This window comes from Sardina pilchardus, chromosome 3, assembly GCF_963854185.1.
Source record: "Sardina pilchardus chromosome 3, fSarPil1.1, whole genome shotgun sequence".
Classification (NCBI taxonomy): Eukaryota; Metazoa; Chordata; class Actinopteri; order Clupeiformes; family Clupeidae; genus Sardina; species Sardina pilchardus.
In genome coordinates this window covers 33,335,685-33,355,752 of record NC_084996.1, presented here as the reverse complement: position 1 = coordinate 33,355,752, position 20,068 = coordinate 33,335,685, and the positions used below count along the sequence as shown (strand labels likewise).

Below are 20,068 nucleotides of genomic sequence, written 5' to 3'. Positions count from 1 at the left end.
AAAAAAATACAGTGTTGATTCAGATTCATATTCATTCATGCCGTTAATTGCACTTCATGTTTGTATTTGATTGCGTCGTGTGCGTGATGTTTACGAAATGCCTGAAGCCTAAACCTAGTATGAGAATTAGAAGGCTCCTGGCGCCTTTTCTTTATTAAGAAGATATCCATTTCTACTTGCCTCCACCCTTTTCTGCCGCCAGCATTCGATTGGTTCCTTGACATAACACTGTAATTTGCACGCGTCTGATGAAAAAAGATCAAACCGCGGTCCCCACTCTCACAAGTGCCGTGGCGCGTAAGTGCCATAGCCTACCTCTCCGCACTCTGATCTAAACAGACATACAGTCGCGTCTATGAGCTTTCATTCCAAGAGAGAAAAGGCAGGGACGTTCAAAAGACATCAATTCCCCTAGTGGGATAATGTGGACAGAAAAGTGCAAGGCTGGGCTCCACTTCCTCATCGAGTCGTTTTAGTGGCTTTTGCCGTTTTTCCAGGGATTATCATGGGAACAGGTAGGGATTATTCAGCTGCCTTTGATTTGGCTGTTCTTCATAAAGATGTTTGCTGAATTCATAATGAAAACAGGTGTTAAGTGACAGTTTGTTTGATAAGATTTGTTGCGGAGCACATCTATCGATTTGTTGTGAGGAACTAACAGGTAGGCTATTTAAAAGGTTACGTTTGGTGATGTGCTGGAAGATCTGACACCTGTTTACACGCACTGCACCTTATTCCAGCACATTTATTTCAGTCTACAAACATACATTAATTAATATTAATATTGTGCAACCTTGGTGCGGGTTAGTTAAGGTCTATCTGATGTAATTTTGCATCTTTTTTCTGTATTGCGTTACTGCATAATGCTGCTTGAGAGGTAGAAAATCTATTTGACGTAACTGATCGAATTAAATACTTTTACGCACTAAATATAGCATACAATATGGAATTGTACAGTATAGTACATCATTTATTTTAGTATAGAAACATGTTGTGGGTATAACTAGACAGACAAGTTCGGTTTTAAGGAGAAGGTGAACTGGCGTTGTATACCCTTTGATGCTGACCGTGCTCTTCCATTCACAGCAGCGCACTGACGGAACTAAACTGATTGCTCTGCGGAGCCTAATGGGAGGCACCTGAGATTGGATGCAAAGGAGTATCCCACTCTTCCTCCGAGTTCTGGGACTTGTGTGCTGGGATGTGCAGTGAGCGGGGTATGCAAATAGAGTGCTCTGCTCTCCCTCCGAACACCTCGTCCTGCTATGCCCCGGAGGAGAAAATGAATTTCTCAGCAGAAAACCAGAAAGCCGGGCTACTCCTTAAGCCACAAAATGAATCCCTTGGACAAGCAGGTGACGTTGACAACGGCATATTCCCCCTGGGCAGCAGCGAGCTGGAGACCCTGTTCCTGGTGACCATCCACGAGCCCACCACCATCGCGCTCACCGTCATGTACATCCTGTCCTTCATGGTGGGCTTCGTGGGGAACATCATGGCCATCCACGTGCTGACCGGCCGCCGGAGTAAGCGCCTGTCCGGCGTGAGCGCCACCAGGAGCCTGCTGATCAACCTGGCCGTGTGCGACCTGATGGTGGTGCTGGTGTGCATGCCCATCACGCTGGGCCACAAGATCTACACGGCGTGGGTGTACGGCGACTTCCTGTGCCGCGCCGTGCCCTTCACCCAGGCCGTGTCGGTGTCGGCCAGCGTGCTGAGCCTGACGGTCATCAGCGTGAACCGCTACTACAGCGTGCACAGCCCGCTCAACGCCCGCTCCTTCTTCACGCGCCGCAAGATCGCCTGGACCATCGTGCTGGTGTGGCTGCTCTCCTCGGCCATCTGCTCGCCGCTCATCTTCATGAACCGGCGCGACGAGATCCCGCTGATGGGCGACGTGGTGGTGCCCGTGTGCCAGGAGGTCTGGCCGTCGCCGCGCCTCAAGCAGGTCTACAACGTGCTGCTGTTCGTCACGCTCTACTGCGTGCCCGTCACCTTCAACCTGGTCATCAGCTTCCTGACCAGCAAGAAGCTGTGGTGGGCCTCGCGCAACTTCGCCGACTGCGACCCGCAGAGCCAGGCGCTGCACTCGTCGCGGCTGAAGATGCGCAAGAAGATCGCCAAGATGGTGGTGGCCCTGGTGCTGCTGTTCGCCGTCTCCTGGCTGCCCTTGTACTTGGCCGACATCTGGATCGACCACGTGCAGCATCCCCCGCACTGGGTGCTGCAGCTGCGCCTCTTTGCCCAGTGGCTGGGCCTGACCAACTCCAGCCTCAACCCCATCTGCTACTGCTTCATCGGCGACCTCTACCGCTCGGCCAAGGTCATCAAGAGTAAGTACCACCAGCGGCTCATCTCGCTGCTCAGCTCCTCCTCCACGACCAGCAGCAGCAGCAGCAGCATCCCCCGCATGTTCTCCCTCCGGCGCCACAAGTCGGGCCAGCGGTCAGGGCAGATGAGCCAGGTGTCCGAGGAGACCTTCTCAGAGTGGTGCTCGCACACCAGCGTCTATGAGAACCCCAGTCAGATGGTGTCTCTTCAGAGCCTCGCAGAGAAGACTTCTGACTTAACAGACCTGTAGGAGGAGTCAGGCCCAGTGTGATCAAAGCCTTGCTTTGCACCCCCTCCCTTTAGAATCCAAAGGCGCCTTGAGCAGAGTGCTGCATGAAATCAGTGGTCCGTATGAAGTGCTCCTTGGAGGAGCATATATTGTGGAGGTGCTTGTGTGTGACAATTCTGACATTTTATGGCATTCGTTTGGTTGACGTAAAGTTTTCAGTGTTTGTGCTTTTTGGAGTGAGGTGTGGGAGGTGAAAGTGGAAAATGGAATGTTGTTCCTCAACAAAGCCGCGTGCAGTGTGGAGAATGTACTTGGTTAGTCTTGGCTAAATGAGTGGATCAAGATGAAGTGAATGTGAGGTGAATGGCTTGCAACAAGTAGAAACAAGTGGATTCATCATCAGGACATCAACAACTGTGTCTAATTTTGTCATCATTTTGATCAAATGTACTGCGTACATATCATTATGAATGTTTAATGTCAAATAATGTCAAATATAGTATAATATAAGTTTTTTTTACTGTATATTAAGAAGCACTTGATGTACTTCCATTTTAACTGTTTACAACATACACTTTGTCTTGAGTGTAAAACTGGTAAACTTAAGTTTTTCAGGATACATGGTTTTAATGTAGCAGATGCATTGTGCTGGTGCAGATTGGTCTCCCAGCCATCCCCTAAGAGAGGGCTGCATGTGTTTGCTGGAGAAGGTCAGTGTGTGTGTGTGTATTTACCGCCATTAAGATGCTGCTAACTGAGGCTGGGGGCCAGCTCGGGGCGAAACAGGGTTAATGGGAGCTGTGGTCTGGCTGGATTGCAGCAAATGGTTTTCTGTTGAACTGAAAATGACTCCTGTGGCAATATGGGCAGATATGGGAGTGACATCTTTGACAGTGCAGTGCATAATTTAGGATTGAATGCACACTCTCAGAGCTGGCGAATAGATATAAAGTGTAGGCCTGCCCTTGCAGACAAAAGTATACCCTTAAAAAATGTGTTTAATATGGGCTTGGGTGACTTTTGAGATCAGGCTTCATATATCTAAGTCTGAAGAATGATCTAAAGACTAGCCACAAATCAACCAGTTCTGCCACAAGGAATATTTCAGCACATTTCACCGAAGTCAAGTGAATATTCCATGTCTCAGTGTTGATATTAATAAAACATAGCAATCCAAACAATGTGGACTCAATATTTCTCTCTGGTGTTTTTGATCTTGATATAAGCTCTATTTCCCATAGCTTTAGGCAGAGCAAAACTGATAAAAGCTGGATGTGTAAACTGGAAAAGGGATGAGAAAAATAGCCATCTTTAATAACTTGGCAAAATAATATATGGACGTACTGTGTTGACAGGAAGAAGTAAGTGACTGAAAAATGTTAAAGTGGTATTGTCAGTGCAATAGCAGAGAATCAAATCAGTGCCTTAAAGCCTTTGTACTCCAAATGTACATATGTCTATTTTACGGTATGCATGTGAAACCCAGAAATTGTTAATCACCAAGTCTCACTTCATCTGTGTACATTTTCCCTGATTGGGCCACAATTAACGTAACTGCACATTTGTATAAATAATCTCTGATTATCTTATAACTGGCACTAACGCAATTTACACAGATTTGGAAAGCCAAATAGAACCATCACGTAACTCTCGAGAGGTACTCAGCGCTGCACGCAAAAGCCCTCTGAGTACAACAGCGCCTGATTTCCCAACACGCCAGCATTCAGTAAAAGTGTTTCATAGAGAATAAAGAAGCTCTTTTTGTATAATGGATATACTGGTACATACAATGAGTATGCAGCAGGAAGAGCTTTGGATGCATGCGGCAGGAGAGGGATACACACCTACTGTATAATGCAGTCCCACTGGGCTCTCTCTCGACAGACTCAGTGAATACTCCATTCAGTCAATTCTGAAAAGGAATGAGATCAAGCACATGGTGCAGCTCAAAGGCATGCACTGAATGTATAACTGTGGAGGACGCATACCTGGTCATCCACATTTGCAGCAGCTCACTGAGCACAAGATGCCTATTTGCTCATTTCTTTACATGTTTGTGGCGCTCATTCAGTTGCACCGCTGGGTTGCTCTCATTTCCCATGTGTTCTGGGCCTATAGAAGAACACTGATGATTTGGCAGAGCGTTTCAAATCTCTTGTATTCAAAAAGGCGTATTCCATTTCTCGTAATCAAATTATTTGTGAAATGGGGGCTTGTTTTGTTGCTTTGCTTACGTTTCTTTCTTTCTTTTTCTTGTGTTTGTGAGCTGCATTCCATGTTTCCTTTTGAAAACTGAGAAGTGAGTGCATTTAAAATGTATTAACACAGTCTTGAAGCAGAACTGGCAACAAGCTGTTCAATGACTTTGATGTGATCACTACATTCTTTACCTATAAAGACCAGCCTTTGTGTCAAAAATCATCAGCCTTCTGTGAATGCACAATGTACACACTGCATACTTACCATATGCAGTGGCTTCCCACCATGGTGGATCTGATGCTGTAGAACTCCCCAGAGCCTGTCGCCCTCATCAGCATGTGTCAGCATATACACAAATAAACAGGACAGAACATGGCATTTGTCATCTGCTGAATAATGACTACATGAACATCTCAGGTGAACATTTGGTGGTTTTGCAAGGCAACCTTAAGTCCTAAAAAGCAAGTCTGGTTTTTAAATTCACATCAAAATGTTATGGACATTCAATTCACAACAAAATGTTATGGACATTATCATTTGAACAAAACATATGTTTTGTAGATTGCTACAATCATGCTTCAGCAAATCAATTCTTATAATTAACTCTTCTCAGTGTGAATGCCTTTCTAGTCATCATATTGATCCAGATATGGAACCAGAGAAAGTCAATTGCAAAATGAATATATTTTACATATTCATATCCTCTGTCGTGCATTCCTTTAGGTCGGTCAGATTGAATGTATAATTACACATGATACCACAACAAATAATCATAATATACTTCCTGCTTTAATTATTCTCTTCTTGGTTTTAAATGTCGTTGGACTGTTGTCAACAGTCTCTGTGTTCTCTGCTGTGGCTTCAGGAGACGTGCTGTTCGGCAGTAACACAAAGTGAGATTACAATCAAACTTTGGAGGAAATTGTTATTTCCAGGAATACACTGTTCACATGAGAGGAGCGAAAGGCATTTCCTTAATCTTTTGGCCTGCCTAAATAACAACCATGGCTTGATTGCCCTACCAAACTACAACCAATCCTCAAAAGAGCAATTTCACACTTTCAGCCCACCAATACAATTATATTGTGAAATGCAATACTTGGATACGTTTGATTAAATCATCCATTCCTCTCCTGTGCACGGACTGTTTTCATTGTACATGAGGAGAAACAGTTGTTTGGGAAAGCACCATGTTGTGATGGAGCCATAGTCCAGAAGCACCTGGCAGTGGAGGAGAGGAGACAATCACCTGTTAGGCTGCAGGAATGTGTGTGGGGATATTGTTTGGAACAATAGGGTCTCCAAGGCAGCACATGTGGCTTATAGTGTCAGCTTCTCTTGTCAACTTTACCCAGGCGTGTTGTTCACGCCATACACCCTGATCTTCCATTTCCCAGGACGCAGTGCTATGGTGGACAGAGGAAGAGGGTGAGTGGTTTGGTGGGTGGGCTGGGGGGTGCTAGGGTGGGTGTCGGTGGTTGGCTGTTGTCTCTGTGGAGACAGGACAGACTCTCCGTCATGGCCAAGTGTGGGGAAGTGACAGTATAATCATGCCCCGTGTCTCGGTTGGAGCCCCAGAGTTATTTCCCCTTTCCAGCCCAGTGGCTGCTGTTATCATGTCTTGAGATGGATTCATTCACATGGCAGATGAGGCAGCAGGGACAAGACAAGAGACCATCAGACAGCTAAATATTCACTTCATGGGTTGAAAGGGCCTGTGATTAGGATTGTCCATTTTGACATTTCTCAAATAAAACACCACAGGGGTTTCTAGCGCAACAGTAATTTCACCTAGCCTGGCTCCGCCAGTTTTCATTTCCCTTCAGTACATCGTCTGGGTCTGTGGTATACTCGCAGGTTTTATCAACACAAAAATGTGCAGGTCCAATCAGCGAACAGAGGGACTAGCTGAGAACGATGACGTTGAGGATGTGCGCTAGTTTGAGCATGTTACGCCACGACCAAACGTTAGCGATTGGTTCTGGCAGATCTGAGTGCCTCTGGGCAGATCCAATAGTTTTAAACATCAACAGAGTATCCACATTCAAGGAACTTCATGCTTGGCAATGGAAAGTGGCCAAACTCTCTGTACATTATGAATGTATGAGAGTATAGTAGGACCAGGCTAAATCTCACCCACTACACATGGAAATAAAGACAAATGCCACCAACACTAGGTATGCGGTGGGATCACGTGTAGGGTTGAACCAGGTCAAGCACTGAATCACTGGAGACGTCAGACTCTCTCTGGCATCCAAATGTCCACTGCTTATGCAGTGAGCACCCCAACACATGAATAAGCCATGCGTGGCTCCTCTCTGCACCCTGTTGCACTGTGGAGGGTCTGCTACTGTTGCAGAGTGGTTGACTGTGAGGCCACATGACTTATTGCATGGGGACGTGGAGGAAAGTTCCCCATCTGTAAAGATGGCCTCCAACCCCTCATGCCCCAGGGTCCCTGAATAAGGCAGCCGCAGTTTAACCTCCACCAGCTCTCCACCTCCACCAGCTCAAGGGACCAATGATGGGAGAAAAAGATTGAAGAAGGTGCACAGAATGGCAAAACAGTGAGGGCTTGCTTGCACTTGTGGTGTGTGTGGTGTGTGTGTGTGTGTGTGTGTGTGTGTGTGTGTGTGTGTGTGTGTGTGTGTGTGATCTGTGAACAACACACAGTGACCTACTCAGACTTTAAATCCATCCCCTGGCTTTCTCCTCCTGTTATTTCCCGCTGGCCGAATTTTATATGTGAATAAAAAGTACAGTACAGATATCAGGGTATAGGTGTCTGAAAGATTGGCTTAACTGTAGAATTGCTCTTTTATGGGTTAGACATCTGTAAGGTTCATCAGATTACCTTTGTGATGATACTGAAGGATTCTTTCAAAGGACAGCAGAAATAGACAAGCATGTGTGTTCCTAAAGCATGTCCAGTGGCATTGAAAACAACACTGAGCTAAATGTCAATGTCAATGTCAATGTCAATGTCAAGTTTATTTCTATAGCACGATTTACAGACGGCTGAGCCGCACCAAAGTGCTTCACAGTAAAGTGCAAAAATGTGAGTAAAAAGTGAGTAAAAAAGGAAACACACATTTAGTTGAAAAGAATAAAATAAAAACAATGGTAACTTGGAGACACAAATGTAAAAAAAAGCTAGTTTTAAAGTTGCCATTACAGCATTATGCCAAAGTCCGATTAATTTTCATTTCAAAGCATCAGGACACATGATGAATGGATTGAACGGATCTATACATTATCTCCATTCCCTGTCGGCATTCAATCTGTCTCAAACATCCTCTAACATATGGTGCAATTCATCACATGTTGTCAACATAAGGATTAAAGGGCAACGGTAATGTTGCAGAAACAAGGCAGAGCAATAGAGGCTGCATGGGCTGCATGGGCTGTAATATCTCCCCTTTTCTAGTATCTGGAGTTGTTATTCCAGTCTTCCAATTCCCATTCCCTGCATTTGTTGTGACACTATGGTGGTCCAACTGAGTTTCTGATTGCTCATCATTTGATCTACAGCACTTGACTCCTCATCAGAGTTAAGAAAGGCCAAGTACCCAGTAATGATACCTTCAGAGCTCACTCTTGTAGGATGCATCAGTCTTTCATTTCAGCTATACCCAAATTATCTAGTATAAGTAAGTAAGTCATTTTTATTTATATAGCACATTTAACGTGCACTGAGTGCAACCCAAAGCGCTCATTTACTTAACAGTATAACAAAACACTTCAGACACATGCTTTGCACATTTCCTATGTTTTGACTAAGCTACCTGATGTAGGGATAGGACAGAATGAGACAGAAGGATCAAAAAGGGCTTGAAGGCCTAAATCTATTGCATTTTCATGATTTTTATCAAATATTATTATAGAACATAGACATTCACACAGCTCGTAGAAAACCAAACTAGCATGGTTCTCAAATTTACGTTGAATATTCCAAGTCAGCTAAAAAAAACCTGGAACATAAACAAGACTTCCCAGTCACAAGGTGGAAAATTGGAAGAGCAAATGGCACTTCTCTGCCCAGCAGAACAGTCTCAACAACGACAGATGTGGCCGCAGACAGACACATGTGCACCAATACTGGATAATTTCCTGGGACGGACACATGCCAGCTGGTCAGAACATCCAGAGCAGCAGGGCAAAGGTCACAAGCATCTGACAGCAACCACGGACAGAATGGCAGGGGGTGCTCATTTCCTGCACTCATACGGCCCATTTTCTCCCAGTTTTAGATTGAAATCCTCAGCACAGATGACAGCAAGGATGATAGATTCAGCCAAATTGAAGTCTGCACAGAATAAACTGCCTACACACAACAATGGCTGTATAATGGCATCAATTATTATTGGAAGCGTTGTGAATAAATAGCTATGATGACAATGTCCACATAATATTGATTTAGACGTTGCTGTAGTGCAGCTGAATATGAGTGAATCCATGAACCTGTCACAGCTACCCTTTTAAAATGGATGTGTTAACAGCCCATCATGAAAATCTGGCTGTTTATTTCCAGGGGTGGATAAGGATTATCAAACTGCACATAATCTTTTGAAAACCATCTGCTGATGCAACATTATTACCAAGTTTATCTCACACGGGGCAAAAAAAAGAAAAAAAAAACATGTTATGTGTGAGTTCAGATGAGCTGGGCTGGACTGGTCAAGACCTGTAGCCACATCTCTCCAAAGGTCTCTCTAGAGTTCTTCCTTATTAAAACAAGCTCCCCATCTGAAGATTGCTTTGCTGTGTCCCATACTGCCTGCTGCCGAAGCTTATTGAATCAGAGTGAGGTGAGGTGACTCACCCTGTCCCAGTCACTGCAGCAGTGTGCATAGGCTCAAGTGCTGCATGGATACTATACGCAAGAGGGGCACTCCATCTTGCTCTCTTTTGGCATTGAAGCAGTTTGGTTGTCAGTTCTTGTCAGCGCTTCTGACTCAAGAACTTCAAATCATGAGCAAGCATAATATTTTCAGTAACACTTTATTTTAATGTGTCGCTGTATTTTCTTTTATTTCTACACTCTTTTAGAGTGCCTTTATTTATTTATTTATTTATTCATTTATTTGAGCTATGGGGAAAGGGCAAGGTGGACAATGACTCTTCAGATATCCAGGGCCAATACTTATTAAATTAAAGTAGCTGAGACATGCATCATTTTGCTGCTTAACTGCATTCGTTTGCGCTGTGCAATTGCTTTAACCCAATATGCCCTACAGCCTCAGTTAAGGGTCCTGACACTTGCTATCACATTAGACATGTAATACAAAGGGACAGGATGACCAGAGTAGAGAGACAAAGCTGCCTTTATGCTAGAAACCAAAAACTCACAGCAGAATTTCGGCCTCCTCCTCTGCACAACTCCCCCCAATAACCCCACAAATCCAGTCCCAATATTGCCCATTCTGCTAGATGGACAGGTGAGAGCCAGGACACCTGAGTGACGTCACAGACCCAAAGTGAATTTGACAGTTCTGTCACATGCAATCACCCAGCTCATATGTCCAGTGGGTTACCAAACAAATGATAAGTAGTCTGTTTTCCAGACAGGTTTGGGGAAAATGTAAGTGTCAATCATAGTGAGACAAGAATCAACAGAGAACCACCTGCCCATGGAGTCAACCCAATTCCAGCATTGTAAATGAATGCACCGGCGCTTTGCAAGGTAATAGCTTTTCTCTTACTGATGACTGTATTGTGCTTATTTCCATTCTGTTTTTATGCCGCCTGCCACTGAGAATTCTGAAGGCAGATAATTACAGAACACATCACACAAGCTCAAACAAAGACAAGTGGCAATTCATAGTAAAACGATAATTCATTCCATTTCCATTAACACCAGTTTGATTGACACCTAATTGTCAGACCATCACACCACTTCATGGCAGTGGGCAATGCATTTTATTTGGCATTGCTGTATGTTTTGCAAAGCTACCCTGATATGAAAAATATTAATTATCTTCATAAATATCAACATACAGTCAGTCAATTTAGGAGCAAACATTTCATCTCAGGCTAATCTGAATAGAGAGCTAGAAATCCCTCTGGCAGACACTGCATGCAGGTTATTTCTACTGTCCCTCTGGCAGTCAGATAAACCATTTTGGATCTGTGATATGCATTCATGAGTGGCTATTCATCTGCTTCAACTGAAGTGCTTTACTCTTTAAATAAATTATACTTCTGAAACATGGATTCCGAAATCTTTGCAATGTTGGAATTCCAACCTAAAATCCCCACACAAAAGGGCAGGCAGTGTTACCTCATTGCAAAGCTATGTCAGTCTGGCAGGACTGAATCATGAAACATGAGTTTCAACATGAACGCTGGGGAGAGGCGTCTTTGAAAGCACATCCTGGTATCGCAGCGTCCGTCCAGACAGTTAGTTCAAACACTGACCTTTTCCCCAGAGCCACGGGAAGCACGCCTCACAAGGCTGTCTATACGAGCACATTGGGTGCCGTCACATTACATGGCATCTCAGCAGAGACGCTTCAAAAACACAAGGGTCCAGAGGGTTGGAGACCGGTCACTCTGTCCACCCAATCTGAGCCTGCACATTCCAGATACAGTGAACTTGTGGCATTGATATGGCGGATTAAAAAGGGAGCTTATCCACAGAGCATAATAAACCCCAGCACTACAAAACAGATGTAGCACACTAGAGCACTGCTTCCACCTAGTGGCCAATACACAAACACACAAGTAGCAGAGCATCTTTCAGAGCATCTTTCTGATTCATTTGTTTAGAGGACCCTGAATGTGTCTGACATTTACCACATTTGTAGACATCAAAAAGACCCCGTCCCCAATATTTAGGTGTATGACACTGAAAACAATGACATCTAGCTGTCATGCTCAAGCAAAAGTCTATGTTGACACATTGCACACAGTTGTTACATTATCTACACAGTTTAGTTTTTGCACTCGACTCTTTTTCAACTGATTTGAAGGCCTGCTGTCAGTACAAGTCACACTTTCTGCACACACACACACACACACACTCCCACTGAAGTCTTTTGAAAAGAAAGAAATGCTTAATATTTTAACCATGTCACTTTAATGCCCAGACGGAGAACCAAAATGTGCAACACACGACAAGATCTTATCAAAGGCTGAAACTGAGGAACTGAGAAAATGATGAAAATATATTACATCATGCCCACATTTCCATCCTTTCTGTTGTAACTGCCTGAACATGTATTAAATAATACAATAATAAATTAAGGACTGAGCACTGTGACCTAAAACCAGTCCACTTGACAGTTTTTTTTCACTATTCAGACCTGATGAAAACTATACACAAAGATATCCCTTTTTGAGCTAACACTATAGTTTACCCTGCAACTAAACATTGCATGCAACTAGGACTTGCTGTGACTGAAATTAGTCCTGTTAGGAGACATTCTACTCTTTTTTTCCCCGTTTAGATGGAGGCATCAGAAAGGTCACAAATAATCACATGTAGCTCAAAATCTCCAAGTTCTTATGGCACATAACTTTAACAAAATAACGTCAAGTTTTGTATTGTTGCACAACCATATTCAAAAATACATAGGCAAAGGACAGTACATAGAACTAAGCATCTTCTGTTTTACTGAACATGGGAGAAGGATGTGCTTTGTCCACACAAAACCAAACGTCAACAAGGAAAGAAAAATGCATTGACAAGATTCAGCATCCTAGCCATTACCTTGGCCAGATATAGCAATATTCTTTAAAAACATACAGCATACATCAAATATACTATACATCATTAAAATATTTCCCCAGGAGTTCCAATAGTCTTTACCCATAGACAAATATACTCAGACTTAGAAAAATACTTTTTTCTTTTATGCTTTTTGCTGTGTAAACGTTACTTCCCTTGTCTTTAAAAAGGCACCGTTACAGTGTGGGTGCAACAGTGCAGTGTTAACCAGGAGTCTCCTCTCCTCTGGAGGTGAGCCCTGACCTGGGGGCCAGCTGGTCAGAAGAGATAACGCATCTGTCCAGCCCTCTTTCCCTTCCCGTCCTGTCCCATGGATGCTGTCCAGGTCCCCTGCTGCTGACTCCCCCTCTGACCCCAGCCCACCGGAGCATTACAGGACCCATGGAGGAAACGCACACACACAACTGCCAAAAGAAATCAAACACATGCACACACATTCTCAAGGGCAGAATCTACAGTACTCTGTGCAAAGTGCATCAGGCTGATGGCATCTTTAAAAGAAAAGAAAGGAGTGTAGGATAATGGATAATGAATTGCCCAACATCTAACTTCTCTACTAAAAGACCCTTGTTAGGGTTGTTCTACCCAAGAAGAAGCATTGCTCTGCAAATAATGCTTTGCTGATGCTGATGCTTCTGCTGCAAAGGCCCAATGTAACCAGCTCTAAAAGCAAATATTGTTTTGCTTAAAGTGATTTGCCTGATGTCTGATGCCTGATGTCTTAAATCGCTCCCATTAGTCTAATTCCTATTCATTTAACAGAGACAACACCTTCTAGACTTCACTGGACTGCTTAAGTTAGGAAGGACTGTATTTCCCTCTTGTCTACACTTGTCGACAAGGACTGCAAGGCAAACATGCTTGGTTCAAATCTATGGCATGCAGAGAGGACTACAGCAAACAAACTCTGCCCGTTTAACAGTGCTCCTTCCAAATGCAAGAGAGCCCAACTCAAATGAAAGTGACAATAAAAAGGAGGAGGATGCATGGATGCAGAGGAAACAGAGGCCTGACAATCGTCCTCACAAACATAATCTGCTACAAAGGAATTTCCTTTTGATGCCGATAGGCAGCAAAGCATATCTGCGTCACTGCATGCTAAATAACATCACTGCTACGATGGATGCTTGTGCCATTTAAACAGAAAAATATGTACAAACTAAGATTAAAAAAAAGTTATCTATGCAAGATAGCTGCATTTGTAACACATTCACACAAATAGTCACATTCATTCTTCCTCGGTTGTGAGAGGGGAGTTATAAATGAACTAAAACAAAACAAAACAAAACATTCAAATAAACATGTTTTTATAAAAATCATTAAACTGACTGGTTGCACGTTTCCCCTTTTAGAAGCTGTCCTAATTCTCTCTGTGAGCAGCAAAGACCTTTACCTTTTTGAAAATACTGCTGATATACAGTAGATATTACTTTCTCTTGTGACCAAAGTGCCTCAACTGTATACATTTACTTATTAAAACAATACAAAAAGTCTGACACCAGCAGACAACCTCTACTGCTTGCTACCTTGTTAACCAACTCATTGAGGTTGCTGGGACCCAATAAAAAAAAAAACATCACTGTTTTTCATGCTTCCCCCTGTTCAAACCCTTGCATTGCAAAATAAAATGTCTGAATCACTAAGATGACTCAAGAAACCAGACAGCACAAATAAAAGCATCCCTTGTACAAAACCCCAGGGGGTATTAGAAAAAATAATGAAAAGTCAGTACAATGACAATAGCATTAAAACTGAAATATTTCCCATATTTCCTATCCTTAAAATGGGGCACTGCTTCACTCATGTAAAAGTTTCTCGGGTTTTGCATATCCAAACAATCTGAAGTCAGCTTCGTAGAGCTTGTAGAGTTCTCTCCTCGACTCAAACGGAATGTTGGCGAACCAATCTCGCTCCCAGCTGGTCACCGTTCGGTTCCGATGGCTCGTCGGGAACTGGACCACGTTGTCCACACGCAGGATTCTTAACAAGTGCTCGGCATCGTCATCCAGGGTTTCCAGCTTCCCCACAAAGTCGTAGTTGATCTGGCATGGGTGGCACAGGCGGTACATCTGTCTCCAGTGCTCATTGAAGGGGGCCTCCTTCTCCGTGTTGGGGTCTAGGAGGTACTGGATGAAGTTGGAGAAAGTTGGCCTGATGCCGGCAGCAAACGCATCTACCACCGACGCTGGGGGATCCGAGTAGTTTCCGAATCGCTTGAGCATGACCACAGCGAACCTCTTGTAGAAATCCTCGTTCTCCTGCTCGAACTTGTTCCGGTAGGCGGAGATGAGGCGGACAAATGGGTCACGGACGAACAGGAACTTGGTGTACTTCTTGAGCTTGATCTTCATGAGGTGGCGTGAGAACTTGCCGTAGCGCTTCCAGAACTTGTTGAAGGTGAAGTGCAGGCTGCTGTTGTGGATGAGCTCGGTGGGCACGTCCAGGGGGTCCTGGTAAGGCACGCCGTCCACCAGCAGGCTCTCACTCAGCACGATCATGATGCGCTTCCAGTTGGTGCAGGCCACCTTGGGCACGTAGCAGTAGATGATCCCGTGCCGGTCGTCCACGATCAGGTGGTCCAGCTCCTTGTTGGGGATTTCGTCAAATGTCCTGTTCTTGCCGGGGAAGTCGAGTGTGCTGTTGCCACTGCAGAGGCCGCGGACCATCTGTCTCCGGTCCTCCTGTCTTTGCCTTAGTTCCTGGGCGATCGGAGTCAAGTGGATCTTCCACTCGCGCCTGGGAACAAACTTCTCATCTGACTTGGACTCGTTGGACTGGTTCTGGTTCGCGTCGCTTGCAAGGGGCTCCCCTCTCACCTGCTCGGTGGGGTCTGCGGTGCCAATCAGAAACTGGTTGACAAAGGCATCAATGTCCGACAGGAAAGAGGGTTCTTTGTCCGTGTCTGGCTTGGGTTTGGGATCGGTGTTACCCTCCGGGGGCTGCCGGGAGGTGTGCGGGCCGGATATGGTGGTGTGCAGGTAGAAGTGGGTCGCTCCAACGTCATCCCAGTAGATGATGATCAACAGGATCATGAACACGGAGCCCAGGATCAGAAAGATGCGAAACAGTCTGGATTTCCCCATTCTGTCTGATTTTGGCGGTGGGTAGTCCATCTTCACCTTAGCTCCATGTTAGCAGGTCCCAAGCCAGAGGAAAGCATTACAACCTCTGGATGGGGAAGAAACACAGAGAGAAAGAGAAATGACTATCAGTGACATCAGAAACTACACGTCAGCATGGTTAGCCATGTCAAAAGCAATGACACTTTCCCTTCGCAGGGTTTCAACCATTTTAATCTCAACGGTAGCATGGATCATGGGTAAATGTCAACTCAGACCTCAGGAAAATATGCTATTATCTCACTATGTTGGTGTCGGCTAGATCATTATACAACTTTTCCATCAAGAATTACAGTGGGAAGGGCCAAGCACTTTGCCACAACAACCTCAAATTGTGTTGTTCTGTAGAAACAGACCATTTGCATCATTTTCACACCTAAACTTCTCTCTTTCACAAGACAGACACTTTTGCCTTTTCCCTTTGGATGTTTTTATAAAACACACAGACACACATAGACACACATAGACACACTCAAACACACGTGGAATTTAGCAGAGAAAGATACAAGACAGTCTCTTTAAACCATTCAACATTAATAGGGAGATTTTACGACCATGTACAAAAGATTTCAAGTTAAACATCTAAAGTAACACAGAGCTGTGAGCAAACCTGTAGTTCACCCCAAGACTGCTCTGGTCTATGGAGTGTCGACTGTTTAAGACTCTTCAATGGTGAACTTAGATAACTGTGTGATATAGGACACGAGGGCCTACTTTTAGCGGCCCAGAACATGTATCTTTCAGTATGGTCTGGTGCCTGTGTATTCTCACTGGATACACAATTTTCCCCCCATTTTCACAATTATGTGAAGTCATGACTTAGACACTGCATACTTTGCATACCATGAATGCTCTAAGGGCCTATTAAAAGTCAAGAAATAATAATAATTTTGATGAAAAGTGTGATCACTTGTCCTTTATGCAAGCTTTGATAGGCAGCTCATAGGCAGCTCATATCCAGCGTTAAAATGACATCTTGTTTGCAAAAAATATCTCACATCAAAATTCTCACACATAAATGTTGATGCATATCTTTGCTATTTTAAATACGGAAATATTGATGCTTTGCGTTATAAGTAGCGTACTGTATAGACCTGCATATCACATAGACTACATCACTGTATGGATGGATGCATGTCTGTGTGTATGTTGCATGAGAAGAACTTCCCAAAACAAAGACAGCTATGGTTGCAATGCAGCCAAGTAAGTTTTCAGCAAGCTTCATCCACTGCATATGGGGGAATGCAGCCAAGCAAGTTTTCAGCAAGCTTAATCAATTTCAATTTCAATTTCAATTTAATTTCGCTTATAGAGCGCCAAAACATTACACATGTCTCATGGCGCTTTACAGAGTGTTAAACATTCAAAGAGAGCCCATGAGTAACAGGGGCAAGGAAAAACTCCCTAGAATTGGAGATACATATAGGGGAAATATGGACAAGCTTTTCATTAAACTAGTACATAGGAATGATTGTGTTGTGTTGACAAATGGCAGAGTAGATCGGCATAAATGATTGATCTGGACATCTTGAGGAGTGAATTATTTCCCAAGTTCCTTCTAGAATTCAACGCAAAGGATCTATAGTCATCACTATTGCCCTTTATTTTAACCACAGACCAAAATCATTCACAAACACACTCAACACATTTCTGTCTTTAAAAAGTTTTCCTTGATATATTCAGTCAATAGTATGCCTGATTAACTAAAACCTAGGGATGACATGTCAAAGTCAAAGAAAGCATTAACAAGAAACAATGTTCGGATTAGCCTACTCGAAAGGGGAACTGTGTAGGTTTTCAAACACGAAAAGTCTGAAAACTCTGGATATTAACTTGGACCTCTACCTTCCTAGATTGGTTTGATATATTCTGCTCAAAATGTGGCTTAGATATTTTTCAACAGGCAGAAAAGGTGAAAAACACTGTTTGGCATGCAGATTGCTCATCTCAAACAGTACATGAAAAATAAAGATGAACACTATAAATGTTAAGACAAAAACATCTTGATAGGCTATTACCTTTGTAGGATAGGCCTACTATCAATCTGCACCAAAAACATGGGATTATTTTTATTTTATCATCAAATTCCAGCTAGATCTTATTTTAAGACACAGCACACCAGACTAATATTCCATAATACACTTTTTGTGGATTGGGCCCCTGCGGTAGGGTAGCAAAACAGCAAGCAGGAAAAAAGGTTAACAGGCACTATTCGTAATGGAAAAAAGTACAGTGCGTCTCTCAGAGTGGTATGGCAGCCTACTTCACACCATAATGACATGAAAACAAAATAGTGGCCAGTTGTGAGACTCAAGTGACCAGAAGAACTGCATGATAGTAGGCTAAAGGTTTTGGCAGGCCGAAAAACACTGACGTTAGGCCCTTTACTATCATGCTCCCGAACTCTGGATAGAAAAGCATATTCACGAGTTTCGGTCAACTCTCGCATAGCCTACCTTAGTTAAAAGGTGTTTTTTTTTTAATACCAATCCCAATTGAAAATACAAGCTGGTACAACTATGCATACATATTTAAGGAACGACACACATAACAGTTTCTTCGGAGGGCAAGCGAACCAGAATGAAGGCATGTTATTTCCATCGAAAATAGCGGTTGTCTGGTAGCCCAAGTCTGGCCATTACTTCCGTTTCCTATAACGATATTAAGCTGACCCTGTTAAGCTTAGGCATTACACTGCCGCCAGTAAACTATCACATTCCCGACATGATTACACTACTAATTAATATTCTTATAACTCGGTAGGCTACATGCCTGGCCCGCTAGAGCACTGTACACCTATTCATCATGTGCGGCAGCAACCTCTACATTCTACCGAGCCGCACAATGTAGCTCTTTGACACCATCACCAGGGAGGGCAGCTGGCGAGAGCGCCGTTACACGTGAACCCATACACCAAATCTCTCTATATGTATGTTAGCAGTCGGTTCCACGTTGCGCTACCGTTTACTTTCGTCATTTGAAAGTGAATATAATCCGCTGGAACGAAAGCATATTCAGAATCACTGCCCCCTCCCCAGGACCAGATATCGCTCGCTGGCTGCCCAGAACCAGCTGAGATTCGCCTTTAACAGTATTGGTTGACAGTAAAGAGTTTGTTTCGAAAACAGCAGCGATTTGCAGATAAATATGGTGTTCAAAAACATTGCCCGAACAGAAGCCAAGACTTACCTCTCCAAAGGACTTATTTTGCGCTCTCCACCCCAGACGGCGTCAGCTGAGAAAGGATGTGCGAACGAGCGGGGTATTTTGACACACCAAGCAGCCAAGTGGAGACCACAAAAACTCGCGAGATCTCAAACTCCACTTCTCATAAAACTGTATTTAGTGTCTTGCAGATCCTGGGTCAGTTATGTAGCCTACTCTAACAGAGAGGAGGGTAGCCTACTCACTAGAACATCACACGAGATCATAACGCGTTGAGCGCAAAACAATTTTCATGTTAGGGCAGGCTGTGTGTAGACTTCGGGGGAAAGGAAGTGTAATTAGACGAGGTTTTTGTGCGAACAACCTTGCCTTGGGCCTACGTTCTTCTTCCCAGACAGCTACTTTGTAGGAGACTAAATCATAACCAGTCGTGGCAGAGCGCAAGCGGTTCTGATCCTGTTGGGGATTAAATAACTTGAATGTATTCTTCTTGTTGATTTAAATTAGACATACCAGTATTGGATATTAGTGTTAATAATAATTATAATAATAACTATAAACACAACTTATTAAGTCTGGACTTATTCCAAGCACAATTTGTGTTCATTATAGAACTTTACTGTTTAGGCTGGGTGAACCCTGCCGGTGAATTTGGATTGAGTTTAGTATGTTGATAACCAGACTAGTTACGGTTATTTATTCATCCTTAATCAATGGACTTAGATGGGATAATACAAAAAGTGGAAGAACACTACTATTAAACACTATTGTAAACAGAAACCAGATATAAACATATCCCAGATAGCAAAACCACTCTGGCGTGGACCTGGCCCACACCTATCATGCGATCCGGCCCGGATCCGTCTCACGGACACGGTCCAGCGTCCAAACGCACAGCGGGCCGATAGTGGTCAGGATTCGTTTTATGGCTCTGCACCGGAGATGGGTCGGCGCTGGCCCATTCCCGTACCAAAACAGTAAAACTACACTGGGGTGGATCTGGCCCACACCTACCGTTCTATCCGCATCTGATCCGTTTAACGGACACGGCCCAGCGTCCAAACGCACATCGGCCACGAAGTGGTCAGGATCCGTTGCACGGCTCTGAACTGGAACTGGAACAGCGCTGGCCCAGTCCCGTATAGATGCGGCATTGAACCGCGTACCGGATCGATGCCAGCTATGCCTTATTTTCGGCATTTATAGTTAGGCTACATGATGTTTAGTCTATGATGTGTTTGGGCTACCTTATATTTAATTACCCTACAGTCAGAAGCAACAATCATAGGCCTACAT

The 20,068-nt window shown here is 43.9% G+C and overlaps 2 protein-coding genes across 2 annotated transcripts; one reads left to right on the top strand and one right to left on the bottom strand.

Moving 5' to 3' along the window:
• Positions 1-297: 297 nt before the first annotated feature.
• LOC134076248 (QRFP-like peptide receptor) lies at positions 298-3,752 on the top strand. Its single transcript, XM_062531245.1, has 2 exons — positions 298-515; positions 1,087-3,752. The coding sequence occupies exon 2, from the start codon at positions 1,202-1,204 to the stop codon at positions 2,579-2,581; it is 1,380 nt and encodes a 459-aa protein (XP_062387229.1). The 5' UTR covers positions 298-515; positions 1,087-1,201; the 3' UTR covers positions 2,582-3,752.
• An 8,068-nt stretch (positions 3,753-11,820) lies between these two features.
• Positions 11,821-18,911, bottom strand: chst12a (carbohydrate (chondroitin 4) sulfotransferase 12a). Its single transcript, XM_062532943.1, has 2 exons — positions 18,797-18,911; positions 11,821-15,656 (listed from the first exon to the last, which is right to left on the bottom strand). Exon 2 carries the CDS (start codon positions 15,599-15,601, stop codon positions 14,285-14,287), a length of 1,317 nt encoding a protein of 438 aa, XP_062388927.1. The 5' UTR covers positions 15,602-15,656; positions 18,797-18,911; the 3' UTR covers positions 11,821-14,284.
• Positions 18,912-20,068: the final 1,157 nt, after the last annotated feature.

What these genes read in the sequence shown, in the direction of transcription:
- LOC134076248 (XM_062531245.1), top strand. Translation starts at nt 1,202, where the DNA reads ATGTGCAGTGAGCGGGGTATGCAAATAGAGTGCTCTGCTCTCCCTCCG.
- chst12a (XM_062532943.1), bottom strand. Translation starts at nt 15,601, where the DNA reads ATGGACTACCCACCGCCAAAATCAGACAGAATGGGGAAATCCAGACTG.